This window comes from Panthera leo, chromosome D1 (assembly GCF_018350215.1).
Source record: "Panthera leo isolate Ple1 chromosome D1, P.leo_Ple1_pat1.1, whole genome shotgun sequence".
Classification (NCBI taxonomy): domain Eukaryota; kingdom Metazoa; phylum Chordata; class Mammalia; order Carnivora; family Felidae; genus Panthera; species Panthera leo.
In genome coordinates this window covers 28942501-28963832 of record NC_056688.1, presented here as the reverse complement: position 1 = coordinate 28963832, position 21332 = coordinate 28942501, and the positions used below count along the sequence as shown (strand labels likewise).

The following is a 21332-nucleotide window of genomic DNA, read 5'->3' as shown; positions in this document are numbered from 1 at the left end:
TTCATTTTCTCTTTTCACTTTTTATAAATGTCTCTGACGTGTAAATAACCAAGGAAATAAAAAGGCAGGAGCTGATTACACAATTACCAGTAAACTCTATCATCTTTTAGAAGATCAACACACAGCTAACGCCATATACAGCATGCAGTAATGTCTGAGAAAGGACCCTGCTGAGAAATAAAATGGCTAGAACTCTAACAAAAAAAATATATGTATATATATACTGTATAATATATGTCATCAAAAGAAGCATAGCCAACAAACTCAAGATACAGTGTGGATCATCCTTCCATTTCTAAACAGCATGTAGAAGCATAGTATTTTCTGCATTAAATGCCAGAATAAGGAGAAATCTGTAGCGCTGGTGGAGATGTTGGTTAAATCGTATGTGGGTTTTTTGTTTTTTGTTTTTTGTTTTTTTTTGGTGGATTTGACATATCCTCACCAGGTGGTTAATGCCTGGTGGTCCACCAGTTGTAAACCTAGTTTAGAAGTACACTATTTTTAATGTTTAACAAACATACTTCTCTTCACCTTTCATATGTGTATGTTTTTAGTCTTGTCTTGTTTTTGCACTAAATTCTAGACTCATATCAGAAAATATAATTAATAAAATTAATAATGAACCAGAATCCCTTATTATCCATGATGTCCATGTAGCAAAATGAAAACAAACAAACAAAAAAAGTGTAACAATTTTTTTTTTTTTGTGACTGTTGATTGTGGGATTGTTGTAGCTGTCAGGCTGTCTTGTTTAGTCTCCTTTTTATTTTTTTTTCTTTAATTTTGCATTTTGTAACACACACAACAGTGGCACAGTCTATGAACGGGGCCACAGGGGCACATCTGGGTCCGCACGACTCCTTCTGCGTTCGTCTCTATGGAATTGGGAATAGCCGACTCCAGAATTTTCCTTGCTTGGGGTGCGTCAGTGGGCGGAGTGGCTGAGCCCTGCCCACCCTGGTAACAAACAGGTCATGATGCAGCTGCGGGTGGGTCCAGAGCAGGGTGCGCATTCTTTCCCTTTGGGCAAAGGAAGAAAACTCAGCTGTGCGTACTGATCTGCAAGACCTGCAAGGCGATTTTCAATTTCCCTTTGAAATGTGTTTTCCCAAAAGTATTCTTTGTTCCCCTCCCTCGAATTTGTGTCCCATTAGGCTCTGTTTCTCTGAATTTTGTTGGATTAGATCTCATAAGAAACGGGGATGCTCTTGCTGCTGTCGGAGTTGCCGTTGCTGTTGGGTTGGTGGTGGCGGCGGCAGCTTCTCCCCAGCGGGGGAAGTGGCATTCACATCAAAACTTGAGGAGTAGGTGCAAGACCAGAAGAGGTAGCAGCCAGATGCAGCCTGCCCTCCTCGATGTCCCGTTGTTCACTTCACTGACTGCGCCTGGGCCTGTGGAGAGAACAGACTCGTCATGGTCTGCCTGGTCTAAGATGGAACATCTGTCACCCTATGTGCTGTCATTAGGCCTTGCCTCTGATGAGGCATCCCTGTAACTGGGACAGTTGATGTTCCAGTGCCATATGTGTGTGTAGGGGTGGGAGAGTGGCTGCATTAGAAATAACCATTTACAGCTTGGATCCCATGGATGCACGCTGTGTAAGAGGGAGCCTTCATTTGCAAAGAGAGAACATGAGGATCAGGTTAAAGTGTGCTGGTGGCCACTAATCCTCTCTCGTGTTGTAATATGCTAAGGACAAGGCTCAGGGTCAAGTTCAAGAAGGTGGCAGATTATTTAATATTCTACATGGAGTCAAGGAAGTGAAACCTTTGTATCATCTGCATCATCAACTGACCAATCAGCGTGTGCCTTAACCATTTACATAGCTCTCCAGCTGTTCAACCTGTTGTGCTAGGAAGGACCTGTTGGACACAGCAATCTGTCTCCCTGCTGCTGCCACATTGGGTTTGGTGCCTGTTCTGTCAATCACTCTATCGCAGGGCTGGGCACTGGGCTTCTGCCTGGAACACTTGGCCTCTTCCCTATCTGGACAAGGTAATAGCAGACCTAACTCAAGTATCATGTGCCTGAAAAGCCAAAATCAGCCCGCTGCACGTCGAAGTGGGATCAAGTAAAAAAACAGGTGGCCTTCTGCTGTGAACATGGAAGTGAGAGAAGGCTTATGTGGAAATTGGGATGCAGAGCTTGCCACTGTGCATGTTTGTGGGTTGGAAATGGATGGCATACTTCCCTGAGAGACACAGCTCCACCTGGCCTGCATGCAGATACTCTGGGAGATGGGGACAAATGTTGGAGTCAAGAAAACTATGAGGTGCATGAAATTTCCCAGCAGTTTGCCTGTCATTTGAAACATCAGCTTTCTGGCCAAGAATGCCCATAAAAAATGGGGCCATGATTCATGAACAGTACACACAAGGGTGGAGGCCCAGATGAGTTAGGTACCTACTGCAGCAGAGAACCTTCTCAGGCTACACCTGCTCTGGCATGCTTTGTTGCATTGAATTTAATGGAAGTATTTAAAGCCGGTATCCCCCCTAAGGCCACCTCCCCATTGTGGTCAAGAAACAAAGCCAGAACCTGCCTGCCTGACTTGGGTGCTAAGCATCAGAGATACTTTTGGCTAATGCAGTTCAGCATCAAATCAAGCTTTCTTGATTTCATATGGGATGATTCCATCACATCCTTGAAGCCCTGGCCTGGGACCACTGCCCATACAATTTTATGTTTTAGACCTTTGGGACAAAACTCTGATTCTGGGGCAGTGGTTAAATAGATGGTCATGAATTTGAATGTATCAGGTCTTCCAATCTCATGTATTTGTGATGTCTGGCCCCCAATATTCCCAAGTACAGGCAGTGCAAGTTCTCATGATAAGAAGCACAAAACACAGGTATTCTGTTCTCCACTGGCTGGGAAGTGAACTTCTGGGCAACACAAAACTAAAGGCATCTGCCATGGAATGCCTTCCTTCTTGCAGCCCATGGTGGATACAGATGACAAAGGAGCATTCCTATTACGCTATCACTTACACTTCAATTTCAAAAATGCTTATCATTTACCAATGATCACTAATTGGCTCTGTCTCGTAAAATGTAACTATTGTGTTTCTGTGTAAACCACCACCAGGACTCATTTCTTCATATTCAATCATTGTGTTATTTATACAGCATTCTTTGGAACCCCAGGAGAGAAGCCACTCCCCCTGCCTTCTAGGATGAGGTTGTCTCTCTCTTCAGTGAAGAATCCCTGCTGCTGTGGGCCACTCCAAGATTCTTCACATTAAGACCCTTGCCTGTTACTGAAGCTGACTCCAAGCCACAAAGGTTGTTTCTGAAGCCAGCAGGCCAGTAGGTCTTTGTGTAGCTGGGTTCTGAGTTTAAGCTGGGAAGTCCTCTTGGCTGCATTCCATCTTCCCCCTGTGCAATGCATGGTGATTCTAAGTGTGTTCTATGTGCCTGGCACACCACACTCCTGGCCAGGCACACATCTGTTGGTGCATGACTCTCTTTCTCTTGCATGTCTTTTGTTCTCCTCAACACTTACACACACAGCTTTGCAGCCCACTCCCCCATTCACCCCAGCACATTCCCACCATACTCCCAGCCCTGGCCATGGCTCAGAAGATGCCCTGTGGTAAAGGAAAAGGGAATAAATGCCAGGTATCTGAATTTAGTGTCTCTGGGATTCTCACCTGCATTCTCTTCTTTTGGGGCCACCCAGCTAGTGGGAGTCTCCAGGGAGGAAAGTGGAGAATTAATGCCACAAGCCAGGCAGAGAACCCAGCAGGAGCCTGCTTCCTTACCATGTAAGAAAAGTCAGAAAACCGTGTTTGCAGCCAGGGCCTCTGCAGTGCTGCAGGGAGGGGCTGTGAGCCGGCAAACCATCCCCAAGACACCTCACAATGGCTGATGCCTCTGCAGGTGTGCTCTCTGGGCACCATGTGCTCTGCTTCATTGCTAAACCCCTCAGAGTTCCTTTGTGGCTCTGCTGCCTGCTGGGAAGCACCACAGAGAGCCAGCAGAGAGAGGTCCTGACCTGTTGTGTCAAAAAACTCTTACCATAGAAGAAAGGAAAAGGCCACCAAGTGTGCCAGAGCCTCCTCCTCTTGCCTGCATTTGTTTCCCTGCCCAACACACAGGGTCTCTCTGCTTCTCTCCTGTCCCAGGCCCACAGGGGACTGTCACTCACTGTGTGGGGCCATATCCAGCCTGCCTCCTCCTTTTCCACATACTTTCTCCCCTTGCCAGCCCCCCCCCCCATCCTTCTCTTGGGCACATCCAGGAAATCTGACCTGGACAAAACTGGTCATAAGGAGGAAGAAACAGGAGTAGACCCTGGAGAAGCATTGAGACGAGGGTATTCCAGTCATCCTCCCAAAGAGGACAGCTGCAATCCTCCAATCCATAGAAATTCACAGACTGTGCCTTGCCACCTGTGGCCTTGACCCCTTCAGTTTATTCTTTATGCTAATTCCAGAGCAGTGTTTCTATGATTCCACACTCATCATGACACTAATCTATGTGATTCTTACAGCCTTCATGAAACTTCCCAACTGCTTGGTATAACACTCCCTACATTTCAGAGTCTGCTTGCTATCTGCCTCCTCAGCCTCTTTTCCTGACACATGTTCCTTTGTTTCTCTTCACTCCCTGCCACGACTCCCCACTCCATGCAACACAAGCACACAGACACTACACATACTCATGGTCACGTAAGCAAGTGTGTGTGAACCACATTCTCTTTCCTTTCCATCCTCACATACCCTCTGCCTCTATGCCTGATGTGCTCTCCACCCAAATCACTGCCACTCATTGTTCCAGATTCTGTTCTGGTCCCCATTTACCTCCTCCAGGCAGACTTCCTTGACTTGCTCCTGTTTTGCTTCCACAGCACCATATGTATCCCACTATTAAAATACGTACTATCTGTGTTATAATTCTCTTTATTTGCCTAACATGAATTTCCTCTGCTGTGCTATAAAGTTTCTTAAGGAAGGGTAGGGTCTGTGTCTAACTGGGCCCATGGCAGGTATTTAACAAATGTTTTTTAAAAGAAAGAAGAAACCAGAACATTTTGATGCATACTGATGTGTTCACATTTACTCTGTCTCTGTGTTTTCCTTTCTCTTAAAATTTTACTGAGACAAAAAAACAAAAGACCAACTGAATCAAAACAAAACAAAAAATTCTCTACCTTTTTTTCTATCTCAATTTCTCTCTTCCAAACATCCTTTCCCTCTTTTTCTAACTATTTCCAGTAAAAGTCTCTCAAAGTTCCTATGGTTGAGGGAAAGTATACGTAGAAGTAAAACCATATCTATTAGGATTCCAGGAAGAATTCTTACAGTTGGAAAGGTGTCCCAGACCCTTAAAAGCACTCAGGTATGAAATGAGGATTATTCTCTGTGCTTTCATATGTGGACACTTAACCTCAGAGAGCTTAACTCCCTTGACTTCTGTCTCCAAATACAATTTTCTTTCCACCAACTTGGGGCTGTCACTTTGTGTAACTCACACATCTTCCAAGAATGAAGAAAGGAGAGAAAATGAGGCCACAGGGCCTGTCCCACATCGGTACTGGGTAAGGTGGGACCCACACATAATTTCCCACACTTGTCAGCACATGAAAGAATTCCACGAGATGAGAGTGTTTTGTCTAGGCAGGTGTGGATCATGGCATCCTGGAGCATGGCCCTCTCAGAGCCTGTGCCAGAGCAGCAACTCAGTCCATTAGCCTGGTGACATGGGCCACACAGATGAGGCCTCTGTTCATCATCCAGCCACACCTCCATTCTGCCTCAGATGCCTTTATTGCCTTTATTTCACTAGAGAGCTGTGAAAGCCTAAAGAGACTAATCACCAGGACAGTTAGGGTCCCAGAGAACTGTGATGAACATCAATTTAACCATCAAAGACATCTAGTGGGAAGGAAAGCCTCAAATAAGATGTGTTTTATTTGTGGCCAAGTGACTCACCGAAGAACCTCCCCCTTCCTTCCAGTTTCCCCTCCCTCCCCCACTTCCCCTTCCAGCTCCAAGTTAGAAAGAAAGAAAGAGAGAACAGGGTAAGTAAAGGATAGCATGCAAAGCCAAGGTCTAAGAAGGTCATCACATTAGAGCATCTGCTTGTGAGGAGAGGCTGGTCTGGTCTGGAGCAGCCAAGACATGGAGCTATTCTGGGCCCTGGCAGGTGCTCATTAGTGCTGCCAGCAAACAGCAGTTAGAGGTCTGCAAGTGGAAGCTACCCAGGGCGAATGGCATATCCTTGGAGACAGGTTAATCTAGATTGGCACAGACATGGCCCAAGGTCAGGGAAGACTCCCACTGGGCTGCTTGTGGGGTTAGCTCAGAAGAGAAGGCATGTTGGAAGAAAGTGAAGAGTTTTGGATACCCATCCCCACCCAGGCAGCAAACAGGTGCCTGGAAATAAATATACCAACCTTTCCAAGGGGTCAGAGCTGTAGTTTTCACTTCTAAAAGAAATTAAAAACAAGCCACTGTTAAGGTAGAAAGCAGCCAGAGTCACTTGCTTTGTCCTCTGATGGTTCTGGGAAGGAGCTGGTTCTCCCGGCCCAGGGCCTTCCCCAACCGTTCTGCACTTGCCTCTTGCTGTCTTGACCACAGTCCAGCTCTTGTATGTGCACCTCTCTTTTTTGTTGGGAAGTCAGTTGCCATAAGGTCGAGTGGGGGGATGGGGAAGGATATGACTGAGGGTCAGATTGGCTCATTAATCCAAAGAGAACCAACACACCCATCTGATCATAGCAGGAAGCTTGGTACACGCTGGAGCCTGAGGCCCCAGGCCAATAATACTTCTTTGTACAACAATTTTCTTTCTTTGGCCACTGGACTATCCCCTAGTTAGTTAAAGTCTGTAGGCCTCAAGTATAAAATTGGTTGATACAAATGGATTATATTATAAAAATCTGAATGTAGGTGCCCATGCTACATTGAGATGTAAAACTTTGGCACTTATCTGCACATTTTACAAAAACTGTGCCAGAGGAGCTCATACCTGTGATACCTGACTTCCCTTGATGAGTCAGACTGTATAGCAAGCTGGTCCAGAGGGACAATCTCAGGCAATAAGACCCACACCTATGCTGCTACACTTACACTTGCTAAGTAAGACCTGCCTGTGGAAATTTACTGGGATGCCAGCTCTTCTTTGATGATTAGACCACAAAAGACCCACATTTCACCAGCTGCAGGCCTTCAGAACAATCCATAGAGACTTTCCTGCTAATAGCAGATGTCCTGAGTCGTCAGAAAGTGGTCCAATCTCTAACATTTTACTTGCCTCTTTAACTAGGTGTCTGCAATAGTTCAGCCTGGATGCAAAGAGGATGGAAAATCCTTTCACAATGTGTATGTAGATCAGTGATTTACACTTTAAATATTTCATAATTTTATTTTTATTTTATTATTTTATTATTTTATTTTTATTTTATTTTATTTTATTTTATTTTATTTCATATTTTATTTGTCAGCTATACATAAATAAAAAATGAATTAAATTCTTTGCATCAAGGTGATACCGCTCTCTGTGCAAAGGTCCTTGCATATAGAAAGAAAGGCAACCTGGATATAACTCAACCTAAACTCAACTAAAATATTTAACCAAAATCAGATGAATAGATATGTATGCATTCAAGCTATCTTATTCTTTAGGGTGCCCGAGATATGATATCCCTCTTGAACTAAGTGGACCTTGGCAACCTTGGGAAGGCACTCTAAAAAAAAGTAAGGGATGATCCACGATCAGAGAACAAAGGTATGATTCACAGAAGATCTGATGTCACATCAAGATGGTAAAGAAAAGCCTCATTGTCTGTGCATTTAGCAAGGACAGTCTCTTGGAGTGATTGTTGGGGCCTAGAGACCCACCCCAAAGCCAATGTGGGGTTATTTTCCCAAAATGTCTCACTCAGGTACCACTGACTAGAGTTTCTCTGTACCAAGAAGAAGGGTGACTGGCAGGATGGAGGATGAAGAGAAACTCATGGAGGGAAAAAGTAGTCATAGGCCTTCATCCCCAAACCACAAGCAGTGCAGATGTACGGTACATTTGAGGGAGGGCAGCCACTGACTTATGGGGTGCTGGTTTAAACACTGCTGTAGGAAGGACACAGGGAAGGATTCTACTTGGTAGTTTGGCTTGCCAGAACATCAAAAGAGAAGTGAACTAAAAGTATAAGTTTCCACAGGGCTCTAGATACCTGTTGTGATTTTATGTAAGTCAAAAACATCTGTAAACAACTTTAGCTTAATTGTTACCATCCAGCTATTCTTTCTCCTGAACTCCAACACACACTATTTGAATGAGAACAATACTCTTCAGTGACCATTTCAAATTGTCTAATTAACTGGAATGTCCTTCTGTCCACCTTACATCTCACCACATTGAGGGGGGTAATGTTGCCATGATATTGTCTGTATTACCCTGATATTACTCTGATGCTATACTTCATCCCACTCCAAGAAGAGATGCAGAAAGGTTAACATGCTTTCTAGATCATGGTCTACATGCTATCACTGTTGTGTCAGTTTGAAGAAGTATGAGCCTTGCTTGAGCCTCCAAGCCACCCATGGAGCACTAGCCACCAATAACCTCATGTTTTTGAGTTCATTGTTGGCTATCAAGAAAACAAACAATCCCTGAAAATCCAAGCATGTATTTCCTTGGCAAGAACTTGACTGAAATTGGTGAATTTTGTTGATATATTAATGAGAAGCCAGGTAGAACTGGATAAAATATTCAAAATAAAGAAAGTATAAGAGAAAATAAAAAGAAAGAAGAAAGAAAGAAAGAAAGAAAGAAAGAAAGAAAGAAAGAACCACTCCCCTTAAGCCTGCAAGTCAGTATCTGTAGTCAATCCATAATGTGATCTCTTTTGCCACCAGAAACAATGTTAGCTAAATCTAAGTACCTATGTAAACACTGGGCTTCTGATTCTAGTGTGCAGAGAAGAGCTGGTTGCATGCCAGGATGAATATATTCACCTTCTAGAAAGAGGTTGAGAAAATGTTTTTTATACCTTCAGTAGTTAGACATTCTATGTGCCATAGAAAGGCTCACTGCTAGATGACTGGGCCTAATTCACTATCTTTAATCCTCTGCAGGGAAGAAGTGGTCATCTTTCCTACTGCACTTTTTTTTCCTCTTCTGATATACAGAGTTTACTAACTCCCCCATTCTTTAATAAATTGGTTTGATGGTCACTGTGAGGTTCACAGACATTAATCAGCCAACCTTTCCCAGCCCACTGATACCATCAAATCTGACTTCATGCCTAGGAGATAAAAACAAAGAATAGTGGATGGGAAATGAACAGCTACCAAGACGCTGAGTTTGCAGTGTGGGCCCTGGCACACTTGCCAGGGAGGGACTCAGTGAGGGATGGTGGTGCATCCCTGAATCCTTATTTATCATGGCAGGAGTACTGCGCCACCAAATATTAATACGAGAAAGTGACATGCAATCTGTTGTGTTTGCAAAAGGGGAGCAAAGAAATACTTCAAGGGTGGCAGAAAATGCTGAGGAGGAATGAAATTCTCTTATCAGAGTCTCTCTAGTCCATCCAGATATCGAGTAACAAAATAGCTTAGAACTTCTCTTAAAGCCAACTGTACCCTGTCAGTGGAAATCCATGCATTTGTATAAATCTTGCTTGGTATTTCTGGCATAAGATGAGCATAACTTGGGGGTATTCCCTGAGAAAATAGGTAGCTCTCTATTCTATAGGAGACTAGCAAAGAAGGAGGGGAAAATAAAAAGAACACAGATGAAGGGGAGAAATGCCCCAGACACAAGATTTGTTTTCTCTAAGATATTTTTAGTTGTACAAAAGAATCCAATAGCTATACTGAAGACCACACTAATCCAAATCTTGGAACATTCCAGATGTCTACAATCTACAACTTCTGGCAATGACCCATTGCCGTGTACTCAACAAGAAGGATGTGGCATTGAGAGCAGCCTGAGAATCTGAGTACAGAGCTGGCATACAGATCCTTTTACCCAAATTCATTGTTGCAGCAGAGAGGGGTGAGGCAGGACAGCTTTGTCTCAGCAGGTGGAGCCTGGTTATAAAGTGTCCTTCTCCTGCTCCAGTGCAGTGACAGTCAGAAGTGATTTGTTTGTTTCTGGTCTGTTTCATTATCATTGGCTCTGGTGTGGGACAATGCCCCTTCTGTCAGTTGAGTATACCTACAGGTAAATACTAACTCCTTAGCAACCACTACCTGTTTTAAAAGTTCCTATTCCCTCTGAAAATAAAAAGCTAAGTGATCAGAATCACTTCTAAAAGCACATCCTGTAGCACTATCTGTCCTCACTCCAGTCCCTCATGCCTCCTCCTTTTCTCATTATTCTCATCTCCTAATGCTCTTAATTTGAGATCTGTGGATCTCCTCATGCCAGGGTTTAATAAACATAAGTTGAATCATAAATTGAACCTGAATTCTTCCACTGACTTCACTTTTACTTTCTATTTCTTTGTTTCATTTTCTTGTTGGCAGTGCCTCACCATGGCACTCTATATCACTAAGGTGAAGAACGCAGCCCTGATTCTTTTTGTTGACAAAGTATTTTTCCTCATCTGTCAAACAGCTTCCCCTGTAATTTATCTCCTTTCATCTCCTTCCCACCTTGCAAGTCTACTGTAAGATGGGACATCTTGCAGATGGGAAGGGATGCAGGGGATGGGTGTGGGAGAAAGATCAGGGACTGGGGTGGAAGGTGGGTAAAGCCTCAAGCTGCTTTCCTGCTAGGCTACCCTATGATCAGCACCGTCCTCAGGAGGAAAACAGTAGCATGTGCCACATAGATTCCACTGCACCACTTGGGTAGTCTCACTCCTGCCCAAATGCTCAGTCTCAGTCTTAGAGAACCACCTCTGCTATGTTAAGGGACTCTGGTGAGTCACTTATATTGGTGGGCCTTTGAGAAAAAATTGTGGCTGTGCAAACAGAAGCAAGAGATGAAGGACTTTTATAGGGGAAGGGCTTGAGGTGGAATAGGATATACGGGGCTGGAGAGAAGAGCTTGAACGAGTTAATTAACCCCTATGACGTTACACTGAAGGAAACTCTTGTCTTTCAGTCTGCATCTGGGGATTGGGCTTGAATGATTCAAAATGCACCTGGCAGTTTTCAAAGCCTTTTTAATATGTGTTTTCAGGTGAAAGTTGGAACAACTGTAAGGTAGATAAGACAGATCAATTTTATTTTATAGAAGAGGAAATGGAGTCTCAATAATGTTTAGTGGCATGCTCAAGAGCACAGAACTACTAAATGTCAGGCTCTGAACTCGATCCCAGTGGTATTCCACTCCCAGTCACTACTTATTGATTATCATGCCCTCTGTACCCTGCCCATCTTCCTTTCTTGGAGAACCTCGCTTTGAACCAGCTGATGTATTTTAGGGAACACCTAAACCTTCATGCATATGGTGTTTGCTTCTATTGCTCATGGGCCATTGAAGCTATGCAGGTTGCTATGAAAACTGCTCAGTGGGCTGGACTGTTTTCCTACTGGTTCAGACTCATGCTGTCTATCTTTGGCCTGCACACAGATCTCTGGGCTTTCAGATGTTAATGGTGTTTATTTTCTTTTCCCCCTCCAGGCCCTTCTGGGGAAGTGTGGGCAAGGTGTGAGCAGAGAAAGGACAGCTTCCCTGGCAGCTCTCTCAGCTCCAGTGACCTCCTTAGCTTCCCCTGGCACCCTCTAAGCAACTCCACAGACAGGTAATGTGGGTGGGGGAGGAGAAGAGGGATACTGGAAGAAGGGGGGAAGGGCGAAAAACCGTAAAGCAAGGGGAATACTGACCTTGCAACAAAGTTGAGCTTGTAGGCTCATTTAGTTCTAAATCGGGTGAGGGACGTACAGGAGAGAAAAATGAAAACAAACACATATATTATATACAGTAGCTATATATTTGTCATATATAGTTTGTATACTGCTATTCACACATGTTTCTGAGGGATGGATAAATAAAGGAAGACACAAAAACCAAAGGTGGACAAGATGCAGCATGAGAAGCACTAAGGTGCCTTATGCTTCCATCCTTGGATGCCACGGTTGGAAAGTGACGGAGTTGGCTGCTCATACATTTACAGAGCTGTGCTGAGCTGGGGAACTGACATGGTAGCAAAGGACCAAAGTCCCTTTCCAGATGAGATTTCTGTCCCACATCTTACCCCCATTGTCTCACTTCGGGAGACCAAGTTCAGGAATTTCTGGTCCCATGGCACCATAGCAGGAACAAGGTGGCCCCAAGAACCATGGTGATTCAGCTTATGGGGGCCCCTGCTATCCTTGCAGTCTTAGGGATCAGGAGCATGATCTTATGGTTCATGATAAGAAGGACCACCCTGCTCCATTTTGCTTAACTACCATCGAAGATATGGCCACAATGGGACCTCCTAGCATAGGATTCCTCACTTCTCAACATTCAGGTCGCATGATACACAACGTGCAGGTTGTGCAAAAGTTGGTGGCAAAATTGTGATAATGTAGCTGGCTTTCGGTGATGCTATAGAAGAATGGACTGCATCACAAAGTTCATATATTCGCATAACACAAATGCTACTTTCCCCTCACCCTAGTCTGCTTGATGGCTCTGGGCTGAGAGTCTGCTGATAATGGGAGATGACACAGAAAACTCTGCTATGTCTGTATTTGTCAAAAGGACTTATTGATGATGGGTATCCATCAGGAGTTTGGGGGCTGCAATGTCTGGACTAGCCTCAGAGAGAGCTGATGGGATGAAAACACCCATCTTGCACACTAATGCCATTTTACTCCACCTTGCACACTTGTGCAAGTATATAGTATATAGTATATAGTTACTAGTTTCATGGAACTATGTTAGCCATGGAGCATTTCTGTGATGGGCTCCTCCTCACAAATGGTCTCTCAATTGAGGCTTAAAAAGTGCTTACTGTTAGATTAAATTGGGCAAATGTTCCATGCTTTTTCTCCCTCTTAGAGATTTAGCACGTAAAGAAAAGCTCTGAGGTCTCTGCATTAAAGAACATCCCTGCATACACCCCATTCATCTCGGTTGACCCAGTCTTTCTAAACTTATATGAACACATAATTTCACTTTTTCTTTTATTTTTTAGAGAATCCTGGACTCCACAGAGCTGGAAATTGGAGGAATGTCCCAATGACACAGGGCAGATGCAGACAGAATGATGCTGGGGAGGCAGAGGTTCTAATTGCCACGCAGGGGTCGGCTGAGAAGAGCAGATTTATGGCACATGCTTCACTGAGTTCCTTGCCACAGACTCCAGTTATTTCACTCTTAAAGCTTGTGCCTTCTCCCTGTTCTCATCTTCAGATGGCTTAAGGGGAAGAGGCCAGGGAATTAGACAGTAGTGATAAAGCCAATTGCAAAACCATGCCATGCATCCAAATCAGAAGAGCGAGGAGGTCAGAGGAGGAGGAATACTGTTCATAGGAATGAGGGGCACTGTGGGTGGGGGGCAGGCCTGGGGAGGGGTGGGAGGCACAGCTGGGAGAGCCTCAGATTTGCAAGGCTAGGGAAGGAGGGGTCCATTCCTTTATAATCCTGGCCCTTTTGTTCATGCAGACAGACACCTGCCAGAAAGCCAGAGAGGCCTGACAAATGTGAGGGGCAATTATGACTATCCCTGTGTGAGAGATGTCAGACAGATCAATCACTCTAATCCCATCTCTGTCCATTCTGACCTACCAGGTCTGGGATCAAGGGCAGTCTTCCCCTCCCCATCGCCCTTTGGATCAAGCTGGGCCTTGTTTTAAGTGCTGGACAGAAGGTGGGCTAAATGTGATTTGGAAGCCTAGATGGGACAATGGAGCAGCACAAGAGGGTTATTCGGGTAAGGCCGGATACACTGGGCTGTGGAGGGGGTGTGGTAGAGGCTGGGGGGTGAAGTGAGGTACTTGAAGCTATGGGATTATCTGGGAGTTCTCAGAATAAAAGGAATTTATGTTCTTGCCAATTATCTGCTAACTTAGTCCCTTTCCCTCCCCATCATATTCAAGAGTGCCTGCTACCATGGGGGACTAAGGGAATGGATTTGAAAAATTTCAAGCTACCTGACTTGTGGGGATATGAAGGGATCTTCCCCAAAAAGCAACCAGATATTAACCATATGGCCTGTAGTACGAATCTGCATCTACTAAGTGATGAAAGCCATCACCGGATGCTTGGAGTCCTGCCTGATGACACACACCTAGACAGCCAGGCTCACTTGTATGTAGTTGCTTGAGACATCACAGGTCTACAAGGGAGTTTGTTTGCTTTCTTCATTTGATTCTGGCACAAGTATAGTTGCCAGAGACGTAATGAAGGCATAGAAATTTTCTGTGCATATATTATTCCCCCCAAATAAATAGTTGTTTAATGAATTATTGCATGAATGAGTATGTGGCTTCTGTTAGGATGCTGGCTTGGTTGGACAAATATATCTCAATCCAGTCAGACAATACCCTTTGACATAAATGAAGAGCTAGGGAAATCCCCCATTTTCTATTAATTCTCCCTCTGAAGCTAATATCATTCAGGATCCCAAGCCCTATGATTCCACTTTTATTTTTATTTTTTAAATATGAAATTTATTGTCAAATTGGTTTCCATACAACACCCAGTGCTCATCCCAACAGGTGCCCTCCTCAATACCCATCTTTTATATACAGAATCCAGTTTCTCCTATGTCCCAACAACCCGGAAAAGGCTCAGCAAAGGTAATGTTTTACACTGCTCTAGGGAACAAAGTATGAAAATAGCAAATGTTCCTCTCTGAGCGCTTTGCTATCACACCCAGTTGGAACCCTGATACCTCAGTTAGCTGAGGAGACCTTAAAGAGAAGAAAATTAAATGTCGCTTCAGCATCCCAACATCATTTCTTCCCACTTCAGGGTTTTTCCATTTCAGAATAAAATGTGAACATTCTTTCTCATTTTCCTCTGCTACTAGGACCCATTTTCGTCCATGCAGTCATTTCTCTCTCTTTCTCTCTCTCTGTCTCCAACTCCCCCTCCTCTCTCTTTTCCATTCAACCCTGCCCAGCTGTTCCTGATTCTCTTCCACTTGCCGCCCTACCCCGGCCGTTCCTTCCAATTCCTCCTGTGCCATGCGACCCTTTCCTGCTCCTACTGCCCAACTCAGGGCTCAGTCTTACCAAATAGTGTGATGCTGGCATTGGTATGGCCCAACTTATTGGAGGCCACACAGGTGTAGTTCCCATAGTCATGTTCAGACACATTGAAGAAGATGAGTTTTGAGAGAAAAGGTCTGTTTTCCACTTTGACTCCCTTCTTTCCTTCAACCAGTCTGAGACAAACAAGAGAGACAAAAAAGAAGAAAAAAGGAGATGGTTATATTTTTCTCATAGGAGAAAGACTCTGGAATTAATGATCTTTTTATTGTCCATTTTCTGATGTTAGGAGGACTATTTTTCCCCCACTCAGCTATACAAGTTAACACACAATGATGCATACAATTGTATTTCTCTATTTTTACACAGGTGTCTGGAGACTCTCTTGGCACTACACAGATAGTCACCAAGTTCTCTGAAGGCAGGTGCCTTCAACAACTCTAATGTGCCAGCGGTGAGACATTCAGACAGTATTATTCACTCAGTAGGTGCTCCAAGTGTGAACCTAATTGATGTTGATGATAGTGTTAATGAAGAAGATGATGATGGCAACCATAAAAATAAAAAAAAAATTAAAAAAAAAAATCTCAGTCTTCAAAGAGAAGAACCTAAGGAGTTTGAAAGAACATGTTTTCAAGCACATGGGTAATAAATGTTCTCTTAACAGCTTGAGGCATTTTATAGATAATATCTTATTTTTGGTTATAAGATCAGGGATCATTTTTAAGCAGGGTACTCTGAAGGGCTTGAGAGACCGGTCTTCCCAGAGTATTATAGCAACTCAGTCTGGGAAGGATTATGGATTCCTAAGAATATGACCTTATAGACTGGGCAGTTTCCCTGAGCAATCCATGATGGCAGCCCCATATGCCACAAGGGTTCCCATTGGTGGTAGGGTCTACTAAAGAAAGGCCACAGAGAGTTAATGGGGGAAAACAGATATACCTAGTAGAACCATGGATACCACTACTGGACAGATGGTGAGGATAGGGGAATACTGCTCAGGGGTCAGTGGGGACACATCCTCCATCTCAGGACACTGTTGACAAAAATTCCTACTACCAATGCATGTCTACATAGAAATTATGAGACTAACTCTCTTCCTTTTTAGAACTTTGGAACATCCCATTTCAGAGAATGGGCTTTAAGCCAACCTTTACATTCCCTGAAATAAAATGGTCTTCCTTGCCCAGAAGCTGAGTCTATGCTATGGGAAAGATAAAATGCTAGTGGGGAAAAAATACTGAATGGAGGATCTCAGCAAACATGGTTTTAGGCCTGGTTGGGGCAGGATGTGTAGGAAGAAATGTCAGGGTATATACATAATGGAACAGGCACAGGGGACAGGAATTGGGGCAAATGGCTGGTTTCAGAGTCATCACACTGAGAAAGATAATATTCAAGGCAGAATAGAAAGGGAAGCCCAGCAAGACAATGATGAGAAAGTGCTCCATAAACTATAAAATGTTATTCAATATACTATATTTCTGTGGAGTTAGACATCGAGAACTCCTGCCTATCCCTGAGTCCCAGCATGTTTTTGGCATAGAGGACAGCTGCTTTGTCATCATCTGAGGGGGTTGTCTCTGTAGGACCACAGGACGATTCTCTCCACCATCCCTACCATGATCAGAAGAGAAAGCCAGGTTCTGGCTTCAGTTCTCATGCAACATCTGTCTCCAGGGAAGTCAGAAGGTTGCATGAAGGAACTTGCTTGCTTTTCATTATGTAGATTTTCCTCTGAGAGCCTTTCTCTCTCATAAGCTAGGGGCAGTGAACTGGCCTGAGTCCATGGACTTCATTAAAATGTGAGCACTGTAGGAACGGAATGAGTCATCCGGCTGTGCTGCCAGACGCCACTGTTATATTTCCAGCTTGTTATGTAGATATTGATCCTCTAGGAGGTGCTGTCCAAAGAAGGCTCTACAGCCACCCACCAGGAGGTTTTCAGAGAGCCCGTCAAGTGTATTGATCCCATTTGCCATTTTGACACTATTCCTGGGCTGGGGAGGAAGCCTTCACATCAGAACCAAGCTGTGAATTAGATTTCAGCTCTGCAGTGGGGAAAGACACTTACCTGAAGCAGGTTACTACTTGACAGATCTGAAATGTCTTTAGTTAAAAGCAGGGTGGGGTGGTGAGCCGTTCTTTGCAGCACTTTGCAGCTTCTAGGGCGACAGACTTGCCTTTTCTCTGTGTGGTCACACTTTTCCCCCATCCCAAACTGCTCCCAGGCTTTGTGTTTTGTTTTGTTTTGTTTCGTTTTCTTTTTTAATGAACCCGAGGCTTTTCATTGGCTCATGCCCCCATGGATGGGTGGCTCTTATTACACACAGCATCCTATTTCCTCTCCTTTTCATTGATGATACATGCAGTGGCATGCCATTCAGTAGTGCTAGTGTGTGGACAGAGACTTCTACCCAAATTTTGAGAAAGCCGCCTGTCCCCATCATATTGACTCCTTTGATTTGCCTCAGAAGTCCACTCATCTCACTGGAATAGGAGCCAGGGTAGAGCTGTTCTTTCCCCAGGGATATCCGACTAGAGGAGGTTGCCTGCCAGCCTCAGGGGCACAGGAAGGACTGGCATGGACAAGGATCTCAGAGCCAGAGATGTTCAGGCTGAGCTGGGTGTCAGGAAGGCAGACAACTCCACTCAGTAGGAGAACACTGGAAATACATAAATGCAGAGCACATAGAAAACTGACCAGAATCAACTAAAGGGGAAAAAGGAGCCCCATGAGAAGAGCTTGGACAGAGGAGGAATCAAGGCTGCCTGAGCCAGGGTTTTCTGAAGCCCCCCCCCACCCCAGTGACATAATTGGTCTTTCTCCTCCTGGGTTAATAACGCATAGACAGCAGCACCTCTGGTGACAAAGTGTGTAAAGCAGACTTTCCTTTTTTGGCCATTTTTGCCTATGGTCTGCTCTAATTTCCTCCACATATTATAAGATCCTACCTTCCCCTATGTTTCTTTTTAATGTTTATTTATTTAGTTTTGAGAGAACACAAGTGGGAAAGGAGCAGAGAGAGAGAGAGGGAGACACAGAATCTGAAATAGGCTCCAGGCTCCAAGCTGTCAGCACAGAGCCCAATGCAGGGCTTGAACCCACAAACCATGAGATCATGACCTGAACCGAAATCTTGGATTCTTAACCGATTGAGCCAACCCAGGTGACCCTCCCCTACATTTTTTTTTAAATTTTTCTTTCATAATGTATCTAAAAAAGATGCTTCTGATTAGTTTGTGGGAAGATCTGGACAAGTGAAGGTTGAGGAACTGCGTGTTCAGCTCCATGTATTTTACTGTTGGTTTTTGTTTTTGTTTTTGTTTTATTTTTCCTGATACTAAGATTATTATAGGAAAAGGGAGGGACAAATGAAGCAGGACTTGCAATAAAGCTATTTATTGGGAAATGCTACTCCCTTATGCCTGATTCCGGATTCTTAGAAGAAGGGAGAAGCCAGCTATTTCTTCATGTGTTTTTTTTTTTCTTTCCGCCTTTTTTCTTTTCATCTATAAAGACCTCATAGAGAAAGAAACACTGAAACACTGAAGGTGTTCTAAATAGTACGACAACAGCTGGGTCACTCCTGGCCTGGAACTGCTCAGTGTTCTCACAATTACCATCTTTGCTGTTTTTCTTACTAGCTTCTCAGTCTCTGTAAAGCCTTCCTTCTCCACCCCATACACACCTCAGACTTCTTTTGCATCATCCTGTCCCCATTTTTTATTAGTGTTTTGAACATGGACAGCTCTTGCACATTTATTTGTTGTTCATCCACCTTAAAATAGCTCTTTGATAACAGTAATTGTCATGTTGCCTGGCTGTTCTGAGCTGCTGAACCCTGTGCTAACTTGCCATTTGATAACTCCTCACAATGACAATCTTCAGTGAATCACAACAAAAATCCTGATAAGGGCTGCAACAATGGGAGGGAAGGGAATAGTCCCCTTTCTTTTCTTTTACCTTGAAGGAACAACTTGGGCACAAAGGGAGGGCAAATCGGGTCATAGACTCCTCTCTACACCACCACCGATGGTGTCTGGAAGTGAACTGGAGACCTGCTAACTTCTTGGCCACTCCCAGAGCCCCGTGAATATTCCAGGCTTCTTAATGCAAACCTGAGAATGTGTTAAAAATAGGTTCAGGCAGAATGCGTTATTTTCTTGCCCTATTAAAAAAAAGAAAGAAAAGAAAGAAAAGAAGAAAAGAAAAGAAAAGAAAGAAAAGGAAAGGAAAGGAAAGAGAAAAGAAAAGAAAAGAAAAGAAAAGAAAAGAAAAGACAAGAACACAGGCCTTACAAGGCTTCTGGTGGCCTTTCTTTGAGATTTTGCTTTCCTAAAAAATGTTTTCTTTCAGGCCCATTGATTAGCGAGTGCTAACTCTGTATGGAAATGTTAAAAACCTATCTGAAAATCATTAATATTCAGAATATATGCTCCCCTCTCCTTGATAGCTAGCTGGAACTAGAAGAAGATTTTTCAGAAATTCATTTGTAACAATATGGAGTCAGGAACCTGGAAAAACTTTCTTCCCCTTGGGGGCAGGTAAGAGACGGAAGGGGTCTTTACCTTTTGTCATCCTTGTACCACTGGAATTCTGCTGAGGGAACTGCTGAGGCCTCACACTGCAGAGTCCCCTTCTGTCCCACGGGGACGCCTGTCCCCTTAGCTTCTGAAATGTATGGTGGATCTGCAGAGAGAAGATGTCCCGGAGCATTTTACAATGCATCCTAAAATGAGGCAGGCCGCCTCATTCACTGGCTTTGTTTTTTCCTCCCTGTTCTACCTCTGCTTGCTTGAGCTGACAAATTGATACACAAATTGAGCCCGAGAGTGAAACCACTCAACACCTTGCTAAGGAAAAACGTGTCTTCCGAGCATGTATTGCTTCTGTTTCCCTCTGTGCAGAGGTGGAAAGCCCAGGTATTCAGGCATATTTCCTGTTTAAACTTTTTAACTTTCATAGGAGAATGGGAGCCCATCAACCCTACACTCCTTTAATCAGCTTTATAGAATTTCTGCACACCGGGTTCTTGCCAGAGTATATAACCTCGAACTATTCAATTCCCATCAAAAGCTCAGTTTCAAGAAATAATATTCATGGAGAATTGCCTGAAGGGTAGACAGATCAGTCATTCTTCCAGGTATTCTAAAATGGGTCCCTGAATCAAGCCAGACCAAACTAGACCTATAAACTTGGCCTGCGTTCATTTGAAGTCTTTACCTAACTACCCTTGGCAATTCCAACAGTTTGCATTGAAGTACATTATGAAAAACAGGCATAATAAATTTGGCATTCTATTTATTGCAGAAATACCGTGTGTGATGTTGTTGACTATATCTCAAAGTGATCTATTTGTGGAGACACTAAAGAGAAATTTCTCTTGGGTTTCAGCACCAGAAAAAGCAGTGTTTCTCCCAGGCAACTGGTTTGCTTTCATCTTATGGACATAAACCTTAAAACAGATAATGTTTTCCCTCTTTGATTTCACAACTCAAAGCCAAATTCTGCACCTGCATCTACCCACCTTGTGGTATATCATTTCTGCGCTGATTTACCCTTTATTTTCCTAAATTGGTTTGCCTTTGCTCATATCCCCTTACTCTTCAGGTCAATTTTTATTACCTGCAAGTCATTTTAAGTTCCTTTAAAAAATCGGTGATGAAATTTTTGGTATAAAAAATGGTAGCATTATTATACCTATTTCCTTGCTTCTTAAAGTGCCGCATATTAATTAGGTTCAAATTGTAAGAGAAAGCAACATATTAAAGAATGAGTAATCACCAAGGCACAATATTCTCCCTGCACTTCCATTTCACCCAAGTTTTGAAAAGGAAAGGCTTCTTGTCTGGTGGTTTAGTTCTTGGTTCTATACTGTTATAAGACTTTTAAAATGAGCAAAGCAGAGAAACCTTTAAAATGTCTTAGAGAAAATCAATGTATACTATGAGGAATCAAGAGGGGAGAGGGTGGAGAGAGGTGGGGAGGTTGAGTAGAGTCAATGTCAGAGAGAATCTGGGTGGTTGATAATAAAGAATGAGGGTACTAGAGCAGTGGCTTCCAAAAGTTTTGGATTCTGTACCTCTACTAGTCAAAACAGGTTTTGAGATGCACCCTCTAATATGTGTATGTTTATCTATATTTAAATTATGAATGTGTACTTTGTACATCAACATATATACATCACAAAATGTATGAGGCCATGTAAATGTACCA

At 43.6% G+C, this 21332-nt stretch overlaps 1 protein-coding gene across 3 annotated transcripts in view; it reads right to left on the bottom strand.

The window, feature by feature from the left end:
• Positions 1–728: 728 nt before the first annotated feature.
• Positions 729–21332, bottom strand: part of NTM (neurotrimin) — a 398678-nt gene continuing 378074 nt past the window's right edge. Inside the window, exons 5-9 of one of the 3 annotated variants that reach the window (XM_042906265.1) lie at positions 19685–19805; positions 15134–15285; positions 11792–11827; positions 6403–6435; positions 729–1394 (exon numbers count right to left, since the gene is read on the bottom strand). In XM_042906265.1, coding sequence (XP_042762199.1) covers positions 1294–1394; positions 6403–6435; positions 11792–11827; positions 15134–15285; positions 19685–19805 — 443 coding nt within the window. In that variant the 3' untranslated portion in view covers positions 729–1293. The remainder of the gene's footprint in view (positions 1395–6402; positions 6436–11791; positions 11828–15133; positions 15286–19684; positions 19806–21332) is intronic. The other 2 variants (XM_042906266.1, XM_042906267.1) reach the window with 2 other exon arrangements.